Below are 24,235 nucleotides of genomic sequence, written 5' to 3'. Positions count from 1 at the left end.
TCGTTTGCAGCAATGTTTAAAGGGTAAGGCTCGTGAAATTGTTCGCAGCAAACTTTTGCTACCCGATATGGTTCCAGAGATAGTGCAAACATTGAGAATGTACTTTGGTCGCCCTGAGTTTATCCTGGAACGTATGATCGAAAAAGCGAGACAAATGCCACACCCAAAGGACAAATTAGAGGCAATTATAGATTTTGCTATGTGTGTGAGAAATATATGTTCAACGATAGAAGCTTGCAAATTAGATGATCATCTTAACAACCCAATGTTGGTAAAAGAGTTATTGGAGAAATTATCGAACAACTATAAATTACAATGGGTAATGTTACCAAAGCCAAATGGTATCCCAACTCTGAAGGTGTTTAGTGACTGGTTATATTCAATAGCGGGTGCTGCATCTCAGTTAACGTCCCCAGTGTACTCAAAGAAGAGTGGAGTTATTAATGCGCATACCGAGGTCGAGGTGAAAGACGAGCCGAAATGTTTTGCGTGTGATAAACCAGGTCATAAATTATTGAATTGTTCGGAATTTATTAAGTTGCCTATTGATGAAAAGTGGTCAATTGTTCATGATAGGAATATTTGCCGGAAATGTTTGAAAACATATAAACGGAAATGCTTTGTGTACAAGATTTGTGGTGTTGAAGGCTGTAAGGCAAAACATCATCCACTGCTGCACGACGATAAATCTCATTCGGAAGCAGTGCCGAACGTGACTGAAATGGCATGTAATGCTGCCAACGTAAACGCACATTGTGAGAGTGAAAATGCCACCTTCTTCAGAATAATACCCGTACGACTTCATGTTGGAGACAAAAGCTTGGATACATACGCCTTCTTGGACGAAGGATCTTCAATTACGTTAATGGATGAAGAAACATTTAAATCTCTAGGTGCTCAAAGTGTGAATGAACCGTTATGCCTCAGATGGACGAGTGATACCACACGAATGGAAGCCGAATCATATAGAACTTCTCTGAGAATATCGAGTCGGCAAAATGAATCAACATACACTTTGAGGGATGTTCGTACCGTGAAGAACCTCTCACTTCCAACCCAAACAATTGATGCCGCTGTTATTAAGGCTAAATATCCGTATCTATCAACAATTCCATTGAAGTCATACGCCAATGCAAAGCCGACTATTTTAATAGGGAGCGACAACTGGAGTCTGGCTGTACCACAGAAGGTTTGTGAAGGTCCATGGAACCAGCCAATAGCAACGAAAACCCGTTTGGGATGGTCGATTCAAGGTAGCCACAATAAGAATATGCAAGAGTATCAGGTAAATGTGCATATATGTCATTGTGAGAATGAACTCCAGGAGATTCACGAGGCAGTTAAGCAAATGTATACTCTTGAGTCGTCAGCGGTGAAGACGATTCAGTCCGATGAGGATGAAAAGGCTACTTCCATTCTTGAATCAACATGTAAGTACAGAGATGGTCGTTTTGAAATTGGTTTGCCATGGCGAAGTGGGAAAGTAAATTTGCCTGAAAGTTATAATACAGCCTACAAACGTTCCATATGCCTTGAGAAGAAGATGAGCAAAGACGTCAACCTAAGAACGAAAATCGAAAAGGAAATTAAAAATTTGGTGGATAAAGGCTATGCAAGAAAACTTAATGCAGAGGATGTTGCTGTCATGAATGTGCCCGTATGGTATCTACCTATATTTGTAGTCAGTAATCCGAACAAACAGAATTAGAATGGTGTGGGACGCTGCAGCTAAGTCGAATGGAGTTTCCCTGAATGATTTCCTACTAAGCGGTCCTGACTTATTGACTCCATTGATTGATGTCCTTCTAGCATTCAGAATTGGTCAAATAGCGTTATGCGGCGACATTGCTGAAATGTTTCATCAAATCCTGGTCAGGCAAGAGGACACCAATGCGCAAAGATTTCTTTGGTGGAATGAAGATGACGTTGACAGCCCTTCTATTTATGTGATGAATGCCTTATCGTTTGGTCTGAACTGTGCGCCATGTATAGCCCACTTTGTTCGCAACAAGAATGCTGATAGATTTGAGACGCAGTATCCTAGAGCTGTCAAGGCCGTGAAGAGTCATCATTATGTGGACGATCTAATCGATAGCGTGGACAGTGAAGAAGAGGCTAAGATTCTGGCAAAACAGGTTTCCGAAATACACGATTCCGCAGGCTTTAGGATACGAAATTGGTCATCAAATTCTATAGCCGTTTTGGAAGAGTTAAACGGTCAAGAGAATGTTTTGCAGGTCCCTATTGAGCTGGGAACAACTGAGAAGGTTCTAGGTGTCTACTGGGACCCTACTAAAGATGGCTTTAAATTTATGTACAAATTTCCTAGATTGCAACGAAATATTTTAAGTGAGCAGATAGTTCCGACGAAGAGAGAAGTCTTGAAAGTGTTGATGTCTATTTATGACCCTATGGGGTTCGTATCCTGCTACACAATTGGTTTGAAAATACTGCTGCAGACTATTTGGCGATCAGGTATTGCCTGGGACGATGAACTGCCTCCTGATCTTATTGTGAAATGGCAACAATGGAAGGAAAACTTACCCCCCATTACTTCCCTAGAGGTCCCGCGGTGTTATTCGCATCAGTTGGAATCTGCGGAAAACATTCAACTACATACTTTTGTCGATGCTGGAGAGCTCGGATATTCCGCAATATGTTATTTGAGAATCCAATGCAATGAAGATGTTTCCACCATTATCGTAATGGCCAAATCAAAGGTTTCACCATTGAAGCCGGTATCTATACCAAGGTTGGAGCTACAGGCAGCTGTGCTGGGAATTAGATTAGCTCAGAAGATAACCAAAATTGAACGCATACCGATAAACTCGTGTTACTGGTGGTCTGATTCTAAGACGGTACTCAGATGGCTACGTATGGACCCAAGAAAAATGCAACAATTTGTAATGCACAGAGTCAGTGAGATCCAAGATGCATCAGAGGTACAACAATGGAAATGGGTTCCATCCAAATTTAATCCTGCTGACCTTGCAACTAAAGTTACTACTAAGGTTGATACATCGTTGTGGTTAAACGGCCCGGATTTTCTGTTGGGTGATGAGAATGGTTGGCCGCAGTGTAACGACCTAGGTCCGCCAGATATGACGGAGGTTAGAAGCCATGATCTACACCTGCACACGATGGTACATACTGTATCATTGAATACTGAATATTTCTCTGATTGGAGACGTTTATATCGAGCACTCGCAACATTCCTACTATATTTGGAGAAACTTAAATCGAAATGTGGAAAAACAGTGCATCCAAATGGAGTTACCTACGGGATGATTTGTGAAGCCAAAAGTATATTGTACAAAGAGGCACAGTCTGACGTTTATTCAGACGAAATATGCTGTCTAAAATTGGGTAAGAACATAGATAAGAATTCTCCACTAATTTCCCTGAACGTATTTCTAGACGATGATGGTCTTTTGAAAGTTCGTGGACGAACTGAGCACCTTAGTTGCCATAAGGATGTTGTAGTTTTACCCAGGGATCATAATGTAACCATGTTACTTGTAAGATACTTTCATGAACGTCACCATCACGTTTCCCACGAAACAGTCATCAATAACCTGAAAAGCCTGTATTACATTCCAAGACTACGAGTACTATACCGCAAAGTACGGAATAAGTGTCAAATATGTAAGAATGGGACGGCCATGCCAATTATTCCCCAATTGGCATCACTTCCGCCAGCTAGGCTTGGAATATTTGAGAGGCCCTTTACCTTTACTGGTATAGACTATTTCGGCCCCATTACCGTATCAATCGGGAGAAGATCTGAGAAAAGATGGGGCGTAATTTATACTTGTTTGACTACACGAGCTGTGCACATAGAAGTGGCACATAGCCTTGACACAGCTTCCTGTATTATGTGCTTAAGAAATTTTATTGGACGTCGTGGTTACCCTAGGCAAATTTATACCGATAACGGCACCAATTTTAAGGCAACGGAAAGGATAATGCGTGAGGAACTTCATGAATTAGATCACTCAACATTGGTGAAAACCTTTGATGATATAAAATGGTTCTTCAACCCACCTGCTGCTCCCCACATGGGTGGTGCCTGGGAAAGGCTTGTTCGTTCCGTTAAAACAGTTCTACACAACGCACACCCCAGAATGAATTTCAATGATGAAACCTTGAAGAACGCACTTATTGAAGTTGAATTTATTATAAATTCCCGACCACTGACATTTGTGTCTTTGGAGTCATGCGATGACGAGGCTATTACTCCTAATCATCTGTTACTTGGTTCGTCAACCGGCTATAAACCTATATGTACTGAAAACTTTAACTTGAGGCATAGATGGTACCAGACACAAGCATTCGCAGACCAGTTTTGGCGCAGATGGGTGAAAGAATACGCTCCTATTATAACACGAAGAAGCAAGTGGTTTACTCCAATAAAGGAAGGAGACGTCGTTCTAATTGTAGATGAAAACTTACCAAGAAACTGTTGGTTGAAAGGTATCGTCTTGCAAACAGTTACTGCTAAGGATGGTCAAGTAAGACGAGCGATTGTTAAGACAACAAATGGTATTCTACAGCGACCAGCAAGTAAGTTAGCAGTTTTGGACGTCTGTTGTCTCGAGAGTAAGCTTGAGGAGATCCCGTCCACTTACGGAGGGGGGAATGTTGCCGCCAAACAGTAGTTGATGGCGCCGTAGAATATTTTAACTAACATTGTACTGTGAATGTCAAATAAGATTTTTGTTGTGTTGCAAGTGGCAGTTAGTCGCGAAAATTCAAGCCGAACAGAAATACAAATTTTGAAGCGTCCACCATCACGTCCACCATCACGACCACTACCACCACTATACGTTACCTTTTTATACTTAATTTTACTATATAATTATTATTTTATATTAATACTCCTTTTCAACTGAATATACAATAAAACGTGAATTAAATTTACTTTTGAATTGTGGTATCTGGTTTTATTGGTGAGCTATCAAAAGTTTCGACTCGGTTGCGATAACAACACGTGTTCAAGGATTCTAATAAAGTTCTTAGAAAAAATTCGAATATTTTTGGGCAGTACCTGAAATGACCCTTTTTGGGTTTTTTCCATTTTCTTGGAAACCATTAATGAGTTTTTATTACTTTTTTCTTGTATTTTGTAAAAATAATTGTTCAATTCACAATCGATGTTGTAGCGTTGTTTGCGTTGTATGTCAGCAGCTGCTACAATAGTCATAACAATGTTGTTGGTATTTTCTATGCAAAAGCTCTATACAACTCCTACGACAATTTTTCATATGTTTTTCGAATGTTGTAAGAAAATTTAGTGTTGCCAATTGTTTATTTCAACATATAAACAAAAAATTCAAACGATTTTAGCATAAAAAAACGATAAAGTGGTAACACTGAAATCAAAAACAAACAGCTGTTTACCAAAACAAAAAAACTTAAATTTTATTAAAAACTGTTTATTTATTAGTTTAAAATGTGGAATAAAGAAAATAAAAGAATTGAAAATTCAAAGAAATTAATTTGGTTTACTTCGCATGTTTAATTAATTTAATATTTTTGATTTTTTTATCTTTTGATATTATTATGTATATTTGTTTTGATTGTTTTTTTTTTTTTTCATTGAGAACATAAACTTATGACTTGCTGCAAATATCTGTTCACAATCCCTGTTACTACACTTTAGTAGGTACAATATACAACTTGATTGTGAATTGAACAAATATAAATTAATAAAATTTCATTAAAAAAAATAAAAGTTAAAGTAAAGTTAAAGTAGCATCATAAAATAACACAGTAATTCATAAAAAATAATAAATTCGAATATTTATGTGAGACACTGTATATAGACTTTGATATACGCTGGATGTCAAAATGCATAAGAAATATTTGACAGTTAGCATATACTCCATAGTTTGTAGCAATTTTTTTAGTACACTTTTGTTTTGAGTTGAATTCTGTTCTCTGCTGCTTTACCAAAACAAATAAAACTATTGTAGTCTATGGTAGTATGTGTTTGAGCTCCACTGTTTTGGAGTTATAGACCTTCAATGTTATATACGGTGCCAGCAAAAAAAAAAAAAAAAAAAAAAATAGGAACAGGAACATTTTCGGTGGAAAATCTATTTTCTGCCAAACTATATGGTAGATTTTGATGATCAATATCTCAAATGAAAGCTAATTATGTACACTTTTTCTGTAGTAGAATAGTTAAATTTAAATTTTAGTTAAATTTAACTGAAATAGGCATTGGAAAAAATAATAGAAACAAATTATTATAATGCATTGGGTATGTTACAAAATAATAAAAAATATTAGTTTTTTATTTCTTTTGAACAATTTTAAATAGAAATGTATTTCTGAAAATAAAATAGACTGGCTTAGATATTTCGCATTATCTTTAGTATATGGACATTGACAGCTGAATCGAGGGTTTCACTTTTAAAATATCTTGAATAACATGAATATAAATTGAAATGTTGAAAGTATTAAAATCACCTATAGAACTATTTATTTAAATGATTTAGAATCGAAAAACTTTTAGTCCCATTCATAGATATCAAAAACTTACCGAATTTTACTTAACAATTGAAACACTTTAGAACGAATAAAAATGGACTTAAATATAAAGGTATTTTGATAAAAAAGTTTAAAATATGATCAAATAAGTTAAATTTAATACGAAAAAGTCGGACCAATTCTACAAAAAGTATTTTTTATATAGAGATTTTTGATAAAAGTGCCGTTATTTCACAAATTCATCGTATAACGGTATCGATAAATTTTGACAAAAATTGTAGAAAAGATTTCCGACTTTCATATTATGTATGGATATATACTAATACATATCTTAATAAATATGGACGATATTGTAGTTAGAAAAAGGTGAAGTACATAAAATTAATGTTTTTTATTCAATATTAGTTAATTGTTGTTGTTTTGGCAATAATGAAGTAATAAACTCTATATATACATAAAGTATTGAAAATAACTTCAAAATACCTTTCCAACAATGTATAAGAAGGTAATTAATTAACCTATTGAGAAGAATTACTACAGACTCACTTTTTACACTAATAAAAGTTATGTTATATCAAAAATTCATACATATGAAGGTACCGATTTATATTGAATAAATTGTAGAGAACAATTCGGGAAAAATTAGAAAATCTCTTATATGGGCATTAAAATTTGGCATAGTTGTAAACATTTATTTTGAATCATTTTTTTTTTTGGTTTTTTTGGATAAACATTTGTAAATAAGTATTTAAAAAAAATCGAACGATTTTTCTGGGTAAACATCCGAAAGTAGCGCCGGATTTTATTCTAATAATTTTTAACTTTTTTGGGGAATGAAATTTTGTATTTGTAAGCCAAAAAAAAAAAAAATTAGAAAATTTTCTGGGCAAACATTGAAAAGTGGGAAAGTAGAGCCAGAGCTGAAAAATTTAAGACTTTTTGTCACAGTCTAGTCATGAATGTATGTATATTGCATATATACATACAAAAGAAAAATCATTTTACATACTTTACCATTTTTAAACTTAAATATCATCCCCACTTATTAAGACATTAGCACAAATGAAAGCTATTTGATCCATTTTTATGAAGACGTTGCTTAAGTTTTTGCCAATTCAAATCTAGTATGAATTTCTTTCTATGTATTTAAATCATATTTAACGAAAAAAAAAATAATTGAAAAATTTCCTAAAAATTTTTTAGTTAGCAAAAAACAAATGTAAAATGTCTTCAGCGTGGAAAATTTTATAAACGATTCCACATAACTGCAATATCAGTTGCTTTAGTTTCGGCAACTAGTGTATATTGTCCGGATCGGTTCATAAATAGCGAAGATATTAAATATATATACACTGGTGGCCATAACTTAAGCAACTAAAATTATAGTAATGTGGAATGGTGCATAAATTTTTTCAATAATCCAACGTTCCCACGACAATTGGATCTTCGCTCGGGAACGACCCGAGTCGTACTTGGCCAAATATTGTCAACCCAGCGACAGGCTTATCAACCGAAAGTTTTTTCCCCCAGGAAAGAATTATCGGTCACAGTCGAACTGTTACAACAACAATAACCCAATGGTACTCAAATGGTGTTTCGATCAGATGATTGTGCTGCTCATTGAAGAATACAAGAATTTGATGCTTCCAACCAATTACCTGGCTTCATTTGGGGTGAGCTTTTGGCCGTTTTCGTGTTGAAGTACCTAAATAATAAGCATATTCTTATCGAATTTAAGTTATTAACCAGACCTTTATAGAAATAATATATAAATTTTCTCTAGTATTTAGTAAATAGGACCAATATCAGAACAGGAAAAGTAATTGCCATCCGTAAATGAGGCTCCTCCATGGCGTACAATAGCTCTGCAGTATTAAGGATTAAAACGGGTATTCATAAGTCTTCTCACAGTAGAGGCTTTAAAGTTGAATTCTTCAATATTCAGACTCATCGAAATAGGAACCAAATCGCAAAATATTATGTTTTCCGTTGAGTCTGAACTTAACATCAAAGAAAAACTCATCGGTAAAAAGACCAATTTACACCCGTCATAATCCTTAGTATTGCAGAGCTGCTGTGTGGCATGGAGGAGCCTCATTCATGATAGGAGACGACTTTTCCTACTCTGGTATTGAACGTATTTACCAAAGAATAAATAAGAAATGAAACTGTTGTCAAAAGTACCTAAGTCTACTGTCATCCGGTACCTAACTCTAAGAATGTATTAGTAGAATTCTCAAGTCAACATAGTTGCAAAAAATAGTATTGAAAAATATTGAAAAAAAATATTACATTTCAATTTATACTTTGAAAGGTTTCTTAAGATATTTTGCACATATTTTATCTATAAACATTTTATAAACACGTCTATTTGTTTTTTAATCTATAATATTGAAAAAATAAATTATTTATTTGAAATATCTTTTTCGTTTACCATACGAAAATTTACAACATTGTTTTTTTTTAGTTTTAATTTCAAACAACAAAAATTCAATGTCAAAAAACAAAAAATATTTTTTTTTCGTTTGTAAAAAATATATTATTTTCGGGCTATTAAATGTGTTTAAATTGTGCAAAAAAAATTATAAAATATAATGTTAAGTGATAAAAAATATTTCAAAGTGCTATTATCCTCAAATTTTCGCGAAAAGGTTTTGAAGTTTTTAGAGAGAATAAAATTTTTACATATGTGTTGGATTTACACAGCACTCGTCTGTGAGAAGAGCGTAATGTTATTGTTGTAAAAAAATGACAGCGTTTCACTTCTTGTTTATTCTTTGGTATTTACCAAATAACAGTGTGATTGAAAACTTAATTTCGATGATAATATGCTGGTTATTCTGGTATTCCAACACGAAAACGGCAAAAAACTCACCCAAATGAAGCCAGGCCAGTATTGTACTATCGTTTAATACGTAAGGTCGTAATTTGCGCTGCTAGTTTGCATTCCTGTAAAGTAGTTCTTATTAGTAAATAAAAACAAATAAATTCTTAAATAAAAAACAAAAATAACACAAAATTAAACGTGCGCGTATCGAAGATGTTACTGTCTCTCAGAGGCAGAACATGAATAAAAAATCAATGACTTTATTAATATACTTTCCTGTTATTTTCTAGGAGGTTCTCCTAGTTCAAACTTTTGAATCAAATCTTCGCAAGCTTATTGGCTCCAGCAATAAATACATTCTAGGCGGCGATTTTAATTGTAGACATAGATAGATATTGGGGATGTCAACGTAATAACTGTTGGGGTAATATTTTATATGATAATATTTAATTAAATTCAACCCAAATACTTTTTCCCACATGAACACAAATACATACCTGCAAATCCAAATAAACAACCTTCTACACTAGATTTTTATTTAACAAATATCTCGCAAAATATGACAGCAGTAAAAGTTTCAAACGATTTAAGTTCGGATCATCTTCTAATCAACACGATAATAAACTTAAAAAAGGAAATAAAAAATGAGTACTATAAATTTAATAAGGCAAACTGGTCTCGCTTTAGTAAATATATAAATCGAAATCTTCCCGTTAATTAGTACCAATGAAATAACTAACACCATTTATAACGTAACTGGAAAAGATTTTAGAGATATAGAAGATCATCGCCAAAAGATCCAATTAAATAAAAAAATTAAAAAGGAAATAGAACAGTTCAGAAATGAAAGCTGGAATAATTTTATGCTATCTATGGATAAATCATCTTCTCCTTTTTGGAAAGTGGCAAAACTGATGAAAAATAAATCAAAATTTATGCCAATAGTATGCTACACTCAGCAAGAAAAATGTAAAATTTTGGCAAAAGTTTTTGAGTCAAATCATAATATTTCATCTTGATTAAGTGATACAGCTAATTTGCTGAAGTAAATAATGTTGTGAATGAAATTGATTCTGAAGTACCAATTTTAACAAATTCAGTTTGCGATATAATTAAAAAACTTAAGGACAAAAAAAAATCAATTGGAATATATGTATTTAATAACAACAAATGCTTAAAAATGCTCCCAACTGGCTTTACTTATCTTACCAACATGTTTAATGCCTGTTTAAAATTATGTTACTTTCCTAATGCTTGGAAATTATCAAAAACTATTCCAATACTCAAACCAAATAAGAGCGCAGAATGTCCAACATCGTATAGACCAATTAGTTTACTGTCTTCAATTAGCAAAATTATAATGGAAAAAATTTTAAAGGAGAAACTCAACCTCTCATCAAAATACGGAATCTAGTAAAAATAACGGAAAATCTTCTGGAATGGTTCTCCTAGATATAAAAGCCGCATTTGATTCCGTATGGAATAATGGCCATATACACTATCGGACAAAATAAAGTGCAAACGTGCTCATGCTACATTATTTCATCGAAAAATCTGTTAAATGATTATTGAATATGGAATTTTTTTAAAATTCATTTAGTTTATATACAATGCTACAAAAATAACAATAAAACAAATTTATTCCACCTAAAATTTTTCTGTATAACATTTAAAATGAAAGTAAATTCACTTTTTTGTCGGACAAAATAAAGTGTAAATTTTATTATCATTATTTAAATTTCTTGTATATCAAAATTTTTTATCTATTTTGGTTCTAATTTTAATATTTGGATCTACTTAAGCCATTTTGGTAATTTTGTTCTCCATTATTATTCGCAATCGCCTTCCCTTCCCCTTGCTTTCCCCATATGATAATTTTCAAAAGAAATCCGTTTTTGATCAAGTCCCTTTCGAAGGCACTGATCTTAAGATTTGACTGTAATATGCTCACATAGTGTTCATTGGCTTAAGTAGATCCAAATATTAAAATCAGAACCAAAATAGATAAAAAATTTTGATATACAAGAAATTTAAATAATGATATATAAAATTTACACTTTATTTTGTCCGACAAAAAAGTGAATTTACTTTAATTTTAGATGTTATACAGAAAAATGTTAAGTACAATAATTTAGTTTTATTGTTATTTTTGTAGCATTATATATAAACTAAATGATTTTGAAAAAAATTTCCATATTCAATAATCATTTAACCGATTTTTCGCTGAAAGAATATAGCATGAGTACTTTTGCACTTTATTTTGTCCGATAGTGTATAAAAATTAAAGAAATTAAATTTTCCATCAGAAATGTTTAAAATTATAAAGAGTTTCCTTAATAACACTTTCTTAAAAGTTTGTTTAGGTTCGGTCCACTCCCAACACAGGTTGTCCTCAAGGGTCTAGCTTGTCACCCGTTAAATTAAAGAAATTAAATTTTCCATCACAAATGTTTAAAATTATAAAGAGTTTCCTTAATAACACTTTCTTTAAAGTTTATTTAGGTTCGGTCCACTCACAACACAGGTTGTCCTCAAGGGTCTAGCTTGTCACCCATTTTATACAACATCTTCACTCCAGATAAACCTACTTTTCAAAATTACATTACATCAATAGTCTCAGACGATACATCTGTACTTTGCTCAGATGTACTCGCCCCTAGTATTACAACCAATTTACAAACAGCGCTAACTGAGCTACTCAGCTATTTTAGCAAGTCCAATATTGTTTGGCAAAGAATAAATAAGAAATGAAACTGTTGTCAAAAGTACCTAAGTCTACTGTCATCCGGTACCTAACTCTAAGAATGTATTAGTAGAATTCTCAAGTCAACATAGTTGCAAAAAATCGTATTTCAATTTATACTTTGAAAGGTTTCTTAAGATATTTTCCACATATTTTATCTACAAACATTTTATAAACACGTCTATTTGTTTTTTAATCTATAATATTGAAAAAATAAATTATTTATTTGAAATATCTTTTTCATTTACCATACGAAAATTTACAACATTGTTTTTTTAGTTTTAATTTCAACCAACAAAAATTCAATGTCAAAAAATAAAAAATAATTTTTTTTTTCGTTTGTAAAAAATATATTATTTTCGGGCTATTAAATGTGTTTAAATTGTGCAAAAAAATTATAAAATATAATGTTAATTGATAAAAAATATTTCAAAGTGCTATTATCCTCAAATTTTCGCGAAAAAGTTTTGAAGTTTGGAGAGAGAATAAAATTTTTACATATGTGTTGGATTTACACAGCTCTCGTCTGTGAGAAGAGCGCACTTCAAAACTCTCTCCTTGGTAACGTGATGAAAACACCAAGACTAACCGACAATTGACTATTAACTTTCAAGAATTCCACAAAATTAACTGGTCTCACATGTACTACAATATATCAATAGATGAAAAAATATCTTTCCTAGAACAAAATGTTAACAATTTATATCAGGTGTTCCTTTAAAAACAAAAAACGCTAGTTATAAAATTGCCAGATCCTGGTTTTCAAAAGAAATAAAACTCTCAATTATTAAAAGAGTTATTGCGATTTACCGATTTAAAATCGGTCGATTACACAATGAATATCGTTCCGCAAGGAATGTAACAAATAAACTAATTAGAGTTGCAAAATCCGCATATTACTCAACCAAATTCTTAAACCCAATTGGATCGAAAAAGACTTGGAAAAATATTAGAGAAATGGGCATTGAAAAAAAAACGAATTATAATAGGATTAACATTGCTGATATAATTAATGAAAAATTCATGACCATGGTAGTCGCCGATCCGAAATTTTATTCAAATAATATGGGTAACTCACCAACTTCTCATAACAAATTTAATTTTATTGGAGTTAACCCTTTCACGCACAAAACTAAACCGCTGGATTTTTTATGGATATGACTTCACCACACACTTTATTTTGACGTATATAGATAATTTTTGATGAAAAATGAAAAAAGTGTTTTCGAAATTACACTCAAAATCGAGAAAAATTAAAAAATCTTGGGACACCGGTGTCCCGTATACGTGAAAGAGTTAATCAAACAGATGTATGTCAATCAAATAGCTGCATGTCAATCAAATCTAATGCTATTGGATCTGATGAGATTATCCAAAGTTTTTAAAAATCGTCCTTCCTCAACTTCTATCTTTTATTACCCACATATTTAATCAAATCATTTCTACCTGCCATTTTCCGTCTAAATGGAAGAGTGCCAAAATCATTCCAATTCCAAAATCGAATGATGAATCAGTCATTATATAAACAATTGCAAACTTTTTTGCAAGTGTGAGGGATACTTCCATTATTTCAAATTATCTTTATTATTTACAAAAATTATTAATTACAAAAACAACTTTGCGTTTTTAACAACCGCGAAAAAATAATATTTCATATTTTTGTATGCTCTATTTGACGATGCTATGCCAATTCTCATATTTGCAAAAATGTCAATAGTTATATCCCTAATGTACACTAGGGTGGGTCGAAAAAAGTTGTGTCAGTCACCCCCTACGATTAAATATATCTTAATAATATTTTAAAAAATATATATTTTTTTCCACGCTAGAAATACCGTCGCCATTTAAGTCCGGTCGTAACATATCATATATTAATATTTATGGCTTCACTGTGGCTACATTTCACTCTTAGGAAATTTTTTAATTCGACATCATATCCTATGCACGACTTCTGATAACACCGTACAACAAATTGGGAAAAAATGTTGCACACATGAGCAAGACCATATACGTTGGAAACTACATACTTAATATAGTTGTACTACATTTTTGGTTTTTTATTTTCTGATCGTTTCTTCCTTTAAAAGGACTTTAAAGTTTGAAAGGAAGAGTAAGTATAATTATATTTAGATAAAATTTGGTTTGGTCTAGTAGGTCAATATGGATATCGAATAAAAGAGGAGAATAACAGTATTCTTACGAATGAAATTATTTTAAAATGTCAGAATAAAAAACAGAAAAAAATGTCCTTTTAAATTTTAATCCTTTAATATCCTTATTTTTATAGTAAATTTTTTTTGAAAAAAATATATGTTAAATTGAATATTATGGAGTTTCTGACTGAAAAATTTCGTGCTTTTATCTCTATCAGTTTCTTGTAAAAAAAAAATTAAAGTTAAGTTATACACATTTACTTAAATTAAAAAATATGTTTGTTGGAAATAATTTGTATATTTACCATAGAATGTCACTTGAAAGTTAAAAACAACTTTATTTTATGGTGGCTTGTCATAATGTCCATGGACGTTATGGCAAACTAAACAGTTTCATAGTGTCCATGGAGGTTATTACACTTTGATAAGAGTCTCAATATCCATGAAAAAAGTGGCATAAAGTCCAGGGTACATATAGTCCATTTATTATGAAAAGACTTGATAGATATAGCCAAATACACCGAAGTTTGAAACCCCTGCGCCGGGCAGAAGGCCGCCAATTCTGGAGACTTTTTTAAATGAATCCAAAAAACAACATACAGTAAAGTTAAGAGCAATTCTTTCCTTGCAATACATTTATGTTTTGATAGTGTCACTAAGACTACGGACATAATGACACTTTTAAAAGTGGAAGTTATGTCCATTGACAATATGACTCTTTTAGGCTTGACAAAACGTCCATCTCCTAAGTTTAAAAAATAAATGACTCAAAAAATTTATTTTCCCACCGATTATGCCAAATAATTCGTCCTAATCTATAATCTTCAGACTAATGATTGCCCAAGAATTAGCAATAAAGTTATTCCAGCCTTTTTTATTCCTGGTGAGGAGGGGTGAGGTCCTTGATATACCTTAGAACAATTTAATGGGTATCAATTGAAAGTGGTAAATATCAACATTCTTCCACATAAAGTATTTTTAACATGACATGATAAAAACTAAAATAATATCCTTAGTGGTTTTTATACTTTCATATCCTACAAGGTTTTCCACATTATTATTATTTTTTAATTATATCGTAGAAAAAATGACACTCCGTTTCACATTGTCAAATTACATATTTTCATTCATATTATTTTAGCTAAAAAACATTTTGAAGTTTTCTGATGTGAAAAATTTTTTAATTTATTATCTGGGATAATTAAAAACAAATTAATGAAAGTTGAACAAATAGAGATATAAACACCAAATTTGAAAGAGATATACTCCATTCTAATATCTTTTTTACAAATATATTTTTTGGGACAAATTATTATAAAATTTCAAGGATAATAAAGGATAAACTTTTATAAGGATATTTTTTATATATTTTTATTCTTAAAAAATAAAACGAAATGCAAGATATAAATATTAGAATTGCCCTCTTTCGTTTGATACCCATATTGTTATAATAGGGTGACTAAAAATATTTTATAAAAATTTTTTAAAATTCTATATACCTCCAACTTTAAAGTCCTTTAAAAAGGACGAACGATCAGAAAATGAAAAACAGAGTACGCAGTTATACCACATAAATTATGTGCTTTCGTATGTATATGGTTTTGTTCGTGTGTGAAAAATGCTGTTGGACGGTGTAATATCTAGGATCATTTAATTATATGAAATATTAGCTTTTAAAATGCTCACTTTTATACATAAGCAGCTACTTTACAGGTATTTAACAAGTAAGAAAGTATAGTCGGGCGTGGCCCACCATATAAATATTAAATGTGATTTATTTTTCATAATAAAGCATTTATTTTGAATTTTACCTCGATTCCGATTTATTTAGACAATTTATTTACTAATTTTCTAAAAGAAGCTTTATATGGGGGATAGGAGCAAATGTGGACCGATCCCGATAAAATGGGCTGGATAGATTTGTATTTGTATATAATATTTGTCTGTGCTAAATTTCATTGCAATAACAGTGTTATTGAAGGGGGTTTTGTATGGGGGCTAGGGTCAAATGAAGTCCGATCATTTTGAAATTCGACAAGGTCATCGAGGCTTGTATAAAACTTAGTTGTGCGAACTTTCATCGAGATACATTTTATTATACATAATTATGAGCTCAAAATCCCTTTTCGGGGGGTTCAGTTGTATGGGGGCTAGGTGAAATAATGGACCAATTTTAACTATTTTCAATAGGCCTTGGGTCAAAACAAACGTGTGTTCCAAATTTCATTAAATTATATTGAAAATTGTTAAATCGGCTCAGAAAGTGATTCTGAGTCGATCGGTATATTTAAGGTATAGTACTAATATTTTAATGCGTAGCAAACATCAGCACAAACGCATAATACCCTTCCCACTATAGTGGTGTAGGGTATAAAAATATAAAGCTGAAGTAAATATCATAGAAATACTGTTATAAAACTATCACATGTCTAAATCTGGATTATTATTATCTACTTCATATTTAGAACAAAATAAGGTATATTTGAATCAGAAGAGTAACTAAAATATTACATTCAAAAAATGTATAACAAGTGTCGTTTTATAAAAACTATAAATTCGAGAAAATAATTAATATTTTTATTATATCTTGTGTAAAAATACATTGTAAATTTTCAATTGGAAAATTTTAACTAACCTTCTAACTGTTTTTTGAATTTTTTAAGAAAACTAATTCATAAAGAATACAGGTAGGATAATGTTCAACTTGAATGGAAATTATGATTTTTACATTCATATTAAAATACACGACATTTTCTTAGTTGAATGGCCTCATACTACCTGCAATAGTAGTCAATCGATTACGCTGATCTGACAATATGAATTTTAAAGCCGAAAAAAGTCGTTCTACACTAACTTGCGTAGATGGAACTCCCAATATTATTTCGGCTAAAGTTGATAAGGGACTTTTTTTAATACACCAATAATCCAGAATATTGCCATTCAGGGGTAACATTTGTTCTCGTTCATACGCCAGAAAACTGACTTCTAATTCCGTTAATAAAGGCAAGTTGGTCTCAGAGGTATCTCAATCCAGTTTTTTTAAAAACTCTGTCAAAGATTTCGCTTTGGTACTTGTTGATGGCGATTCTTCATCTATCACACACAGACGTATAGAAAAAGTAAATAGTAATTAATATATTTTCACCAAATTAATTAAGTTTGATTATGCATTTATCCATAGATAATATTTTTAATTACTTATCTTTAATTGAATTTATTTTTTTATATAAACTGTTTATATATTTCTTTGCATTTTCTTTGTGCTCTGAACACAAGCAATTTTAATCCAAATATATAGCTGCATTAAATGGGTCGATGTCAAACAGTTTACTTTTTCTCTTATTTATAGAATTTATAAGTAATTCCGGCATTTGACCCGATGGTAAATTTTCAAGTTAGAATAATATATCCATTATAATAATGTAAAATTCCCTGAAACTGCACAGTTTGTAGTTTAATTGTAGCATTATAAATGGGTTGAAACACTTGTGTAAATTCTTTCGCAAAATTCCATTCATCAGGACTCAGATGTACATATACTCCAATTTTCAATGCTTAGTGGATCTCTAATAGCTTTTATTTCCAACAGCCTTTTTTGCTGTTCATATTTTTTTAAAATATTGGTGTACGTTGGACTTCTCCATCTTTTTATTAGAGATCTGCAGGTTTCCAGTTTTGTTTTAATCTCAAGTGTTTTTAAGACATCTTGCACACAAAGTTGGAGTGTATATACTCCGCAGCGAATACAAATTATATTGAAGGATGAAAACCGCTGTTCAGCTCCACCACAATTTCCCAAGATTTTATGAAAATAAAACAAAATATTTGCAAATTTAATGAGACGTAGATCTCTCTGTATTTATTTATTATTATTATTTTACCTCGTAGAAGCAATAACGCCAAGAGCACGTAGTGCTTATGTTGACGATCAGAAAAGAAGTGATATTTAATTTACAAAACGTAGATTGGTGGCAAACAATATTTAGGTACCGTTAACGGTTTACTCGTTAGAATTTTCCAACAAAGTTGTAAATAAAGCGGAGTTAATAAGATTCTAACGCTGCAAAAAATAGTATTTGCATATGTTATCAAAACAAGTGTAAACCATAAATCGAACTTGAACATTGCCGGCCACCTTGCAACACTAAAGAGTGTTGCAATTAACATTGAGATCTATATCTATAAATTTATTGTTTTTTTTTTCTTTTTTGTTAATATTTTTTTTTTTTTTTTCATAAAACAAGTGATCAAAGGTATCACACCAGACTGGGCTGGTAAAATAATGGTTCCCATAGAACAAAGCCTATGGGATGTAGTTTTCCGCAGACTACATACTGCTCTCAAAGGGAGAATGGTTTTAAAGCAGACCATGAACTGGGTTCGTAGAAAAAGGGTTCCCATAGGACAAAGCCTATGGGATGTAGTTTTCCGCAGACTACATACTGCTCTCAAATGGAGAATGGTTTTAAGCAGACCATGAACTGGGCCCCTTAAAGAGGGGCATGGTCATAAATGACCCAACCACAAAGTGGTGTATTTAAATTTAGTATGTATATTAAAGTAGACGTAAATATATTCTTGTGAGCATTTTAAGTGATATTCAAACAAACGTTAAGAAGCGTTAGAACACGTAGTGTATTGTAAATTTGCGATATGTGATTCAAAGTCCCTAGGATTGGCTGGTCCTGTCAGAATCCAGCCAAATACAGTTTTTTGTGCCAATAATGACCCTAATATATTTTGCTGTACTTCCGGTAAAATTATACGATGATATAAATCCGCACCAATAAGAATGTCTACAGGCCTACTATCTAAAAGATTAGAATCCGCCAAACGAAGATTTGGCAATAACTTTTTAATATCGATATTTACGGAAGTTGAAGGCAAATTTCCTGAAATTTTTGGTAAAACAAATGCGTTTGTAATAAGGTTTACTGAAGAGTCTAAATCGGAACCAATTTCCACCGGACAATATTTAGAAACTCCAATAACTACATTATTGATGCCAGAAACTTGAGCGTGTGCAGATTGCGTGGGAAGTTTTAACCTTTTCCGTAATCGTTCAGAAATGTAAGAGCATTCCGATCCCGAATCAATTAAAGCGCGGACCTGATGCTTATTGTTATTATGAATTATATTTACCGTAGCTGTGCCTAATAGAACAGACTGGTTTTGACTAGTATGAAATACTTGTGAATTGGACGTTACATTGTTGGACGTATGTGATTGTTGGTAGTGGGAGTTAGTAGGTCGTAGAACCGCACCAGAGTTCTGTTCCGTAGAAGCAGTAGGTCTTTCAACCACAGAATTTTCTAAATGTTGTAAATGAAGCATCGAGTGATGTCGATTATTGCATATATAACAATTATTATTTATTTTGCAACTTCTGGCAGTATGTGTCCTCGAAAGACAATTAGTGCAGAAGTTATGCTCATTCACTGTTGAAATTCTATCAGATATTGAAAGACTTTTAAAACGACGACAATTTCGCAAGTAGTGGGACTGATTAGGACATAAAATACAAGAAATTTTAACGGAAGAATTGTGAGATTGCAATGAAGATTCCATATTAGTGGAGTTTGTACCTTTAATTTCTTGAAGACATTGCAAAGTCAGAATTCTTTCCTTCAGAAAATTATCTAAATCTTTCCATGAAGATAAACTTAATTTGTCCTTAATGCCCTGTTCCCATAAAATAATTGTTGAACTAGGTAGACGTTGAATACACATAAACACGATAATTGGGTCCCAATTATCTGTAGGCACATTATAAATAGAAAGTGCCGTAAGAAAACTATCGATTCCGCTCTGTAAGGTTTTGAGTGCTGTGATCGACTCCTTGTCAAAGGCAGGAAGACTAAATAAAAGCTTTAGTTGGTTATGCACCAACATACGAGGATTCTCATATGCATTCCTTAAATCGCGCCAGGCTAACTCAAAACTATTATTATTTAATGGATATCTTGAAACGATTGTTTTAGCTTCACCCTCGGTTTTCCGTATTAAATGGCAAAGACGTTCTATATTGCTAAGCCGCGAGCTATTAATGTAAATTGCGGTAAATAAATCCCTAAAAGCGGGCCATGAAACATAATCCCCAACGAAAGAGTCGATATCGCATGGAGGGAGCGTCAGATTATGCTCTGAATTATCGGAATTCAAATTCGCTGTTGGAGGTTCATTAGTTTTTGAAGCGGATTCCAATGTTCTTATTTTCTTAGAAATAGATCCTCCACATTCAATATATTCATAAGATGTGGCTTGATATTTTTCCGCTACCACTTTAAATTCACTAGACTCTAGAGTGTTAAGACATACTTCGTACGTCGAATTAACTTTGTCCCAAAGTCTTTCTAACTCCCGTTTCCGAATCTCCAACTTAAAAACGTCATGCAATTCATCATCTAAATTATCAAACCTCACGCGGTATGCAACGAGAGCATCCGATGCTCTAATAAACGCATTTAGTGATGTGACCGACATTTTTAATATTTAAAAATTGTAATAAAAATAGATGAATTAATAACTCGATATTAAACTACGAATTGACTACAAAATTTATATCAACAAACTTGATAATAGTCAAACTGACCGACCGTAGGGTACCCCATATAAGGGAAGAACAAGAATACACCGTAATGTATTTTGTTTGTAGAATTTACAGATGTAAATCTGTAAACAAACAAACGCACAAAAGAAATGTAATGAAACACTAATTTATAATAAAATAAGATCAACAATATCACTTTAAATTATTGTCCGTAAGATCAAAAGAATTTAAATATTTTTTGATATAAATTAAAGTTAAAATTAGTGCAAAATATCCACAAATACAACAAGTTAAACCAATTGAAAAATCACAAAAAATATGTGTGTGTGATCGCGAAACAACTATATAATTTTTTATCACTTGCTCACAATTGAAATATATTTACGTACCTTATTTCGTAGAAATTTCGTAAAAATTAATAAAAAATATATCTTCGGTGGACTGTATGTTTTCCAAGGGATGATGGAGTGAAGATGCCAAAATCCGTATATGATACACAAAAATCCGGTTCGCTAGGACCAAATGTTCAGCTCCACCACAATTTCCCAAGATTTTATGAAAATAAAACAAAATATTTGCAAATTTAATGAGACGTAGATCTCTCTGTATTTATTTATTATTATTATTTTACCTCGTAGAAGCAATAACGCCAAGAGCACGTAGTGCTTATGTTGACGATCAGAAAAGAAGTGATATTTAATTTACAAAACGTAGATTGGTGGCAAACAATATTTAGGTACCGTTAAAGGTTTACTCGTTAGAATTTTCCAACAAAGTTGTAAATAAAGCGGAGTTAATAAGATTCTAACGTTGCAAAAAATAGTATTTGCATATGTTATCAAAACAAGTGTAAACCATAAATCGAACTTGAACAACCGCGTTTGAATTAATTCCATTGTATCTTCATCGCAGTGTTCTTCATTAACATGATCAAACTCATCTTCCTCCTAGTAATAATATATTTAATACCTTCGTGAGAAGGTGGAGGTAAAAGCAAACTTAATTTTTGATATACATACATGTTTTAATAAGCAAATATATTTAACATAAGCTGATTGATTATAAATATATTTCTTTTCAGGTTAAAATGAATCAATCAACAAGATATCCTCGATTAAATAAAGTTAAAAGCAGAAATAACCAATTACCGATCCCATATAATGGAGCCAATTATTTTATATCGACTCCAAATGTGTCAAATCCAGGACAGCTACAAGTCAATAGTAAATGTACAAACAACATTGGAAATATAAATGATGTTTCAGTTGTGCAGTTTCATAGGTAATAATATAAGTTACATTATAACACTTAAAACTGATTTTCTCGAGATCCTCTTATTGTCCCACACAAAATTTTTTATATTTTGCTCATGGCACTATAAGCTATATTTGATTGAATGCATACAGAAAATGGAAGATGCCTTTTTTGAGATTTAAGGAAGTTTTTTTATACAATTATCCTTATGTTAAAAATATCTATATATGGGTAATACGCATTCTGGCGTCATTTAATTTAAAACAGCGTTAAAACATAGTTATTTATTTTTGTTTGGAAAAGTATAAAAAAGTAAATTTTAAACATATTTCAGTTATTTTAATAATTTAGATATAAAAAAATTTGCACAATTGATACATAGTCTTAAGGCAAAAATGCATGTTTTTAATCAGAATCAGAATTATAAGAACAAACAGGTCTTCTTGTATATTTTGTTCTAAAAGTAATTTTTGGACGTCATTATCTACTATTATTTGGTTTTGGGAATATAAAGAAGGGCGTTTTAGAGATCGAGGAAATAAGAGGATCAGAAGAGAAGTGAATACATCAAATCTTCCATTGTGTTTTTTCTTGAATTTTTCGTGTATGTTGTTCTCTAAAATTCCATAGATCCTTATTTCTCGATTCCTGAGCTTCTTCAGACATCATCCCTATTGGTAGAGATACGTGGTTTATAATATCGGCACCATGAATTAAAATTTTATGCACGAAAGACGGCATATAAAACCAGGATATAACCCATTAAACTATTTTTTCCGAATTCTTAACGAATTCGTACCGACAGTCTGCACAAGTTGCCGATTTCGTATCCGAATTCCGTCAGAATTCGTTACGAAAATCGTATGAAAGGTTGCTCGGAATTCTGAATTCTTTGTCTGAGGAAATTCGGAAAAATGTGCAGAGTTGTCGGTCAGAATTCGGTATGAAATCTGATGTAAATTCCTGGGGAAATTCTGAAGGAATTTTCGACAAATCTGATTGAAGTCGGACAAATGTCTGACATTCTTTCGACGTTTCGTACGAAATTCTGATCAAATATAAGAAACCGGCAAAAATAAAACGAAGTATGTACTTCCAAAAGAATAACATTTATCACCACTTCAAAATTAGTACTAATTGATTTTTTTACCTTCTGAGGAAGTGATTTTCAAAGACTTTCGAAGAAGCAAAAATAATTATATTTTTTCAATGTTGAAGATATATTTTTTGTTCTTTCATTTTTATGAGATAAAAAATGTTATATTTGGGCTTTTGTATTTAATGTTTCTATTACCCTTATTAATGTTAATATTATTTAAGTCAAATTAGTTGTATTCTATAATACTACAATTTTACTCCCGAATAATTTCCAAAAAAAGAGCATTAAAATTACTTCTTGAGAATGACTTCAGGTGTAGTGAATTTGGAATCAAATAAAAAGGACATCCCTCCTATGACAAGCCTGTGTTAAAATCATCACTTCTTCAGGTCTTTTTCAGTACTTCCATGGAGTAAATTTTACTTCTTTTCTCGCTTCTTTGGAAGTTCTTTTTTGCTGGGAATGAAATATGCGCGTAACATGCAAAATCTGAAGAATGGATGTTTAGTTGGTGATGGTTCTTATTTCATAATTTTGTTTTTCAATGTTTTTATTTATTTATCATAAAAATTCGCTAATATGTGATTATTTTCTAAAAAAAAATGGAAGATATTAATAGGTAACGGATATTTATTGCATTTTTTTATGAAAATCAAAGAAAGTGAGTAAAAAAACAAACAAAAAATCGTTCATGTTCATATGGTTTGGGGAAAAAAAGTCATGTTCGATTCATACAATTTATTACAAAATTCATTCCAGTTATGTATTAGTTTTTTCTGTGCAACCACTAAATGTCATTTTTGTTAGAAAAAAAAATTCGAAAAAAATTGTATCTAATTCTTAAACTTCTTTGATTTGATCATACAGTACTTTTTGCTTATAGTAACTACCCTTAATTGAGGACTATATCGCTAAAGTGATTATAAACAAAATTTTTTGTGTATGCCACAATGTGCTTATAAAGAAAATCTTATATATTATTCATTTATTATGAATATAAAAAATTTTAAATTCATGTTTATTAATGAAATAACTAATATTTTCATAAATCCATTACATTAAAAAATATTGTTTATATTATTTAAAAAATCAATTATTTTAGTCTGTTTTAGCT

The 24,235-nt window shown here is 31.6% G+C and overlaps 1 protein-coding gene across 1 annotated transcript in view; it reads left to right on the top strand.

The window, feature by feature from the left end:
- The window catches only part of LOC119605018 (maternal effect protein staufen-like), a 296,685-nt gene that overhangs the window by 36,546 nt on the left and 235,904 nt on the right, over positions 1-24,235 (top strand). The window contains exon 2 of the mRNA XM_037957952.1: positions 21,850-22,049. Coding sequence (XP_037813880.1) covers positions 21,850-22,049 — 200 coding nt within the window. The remainder of the gene's footprint in view (positions 1-21,849; positions 22,050-24,235) is intronic.

This window comes from Lucilia sericata, unplaced genomic scaffold (genome assembly GCF_015586225.1).
Source record: "Lucilia sericata isolate MDLA Ls3-8-SP2 unplaced genomic scaffold, ASM1558622v1 Contig000452F_arrow, whole genome shotgun sequence".
Lineage (NCBI taxonomy): Eukaryota > Metazoa > Arthropoda > Insecta > Diptera > Calliphoridae > Lucilia > Lucilia sericata.
Note: the sequence above shows the minus strand (reverse complement) of the source record. Positions and strands in the feature narration are given on the sequence as shown.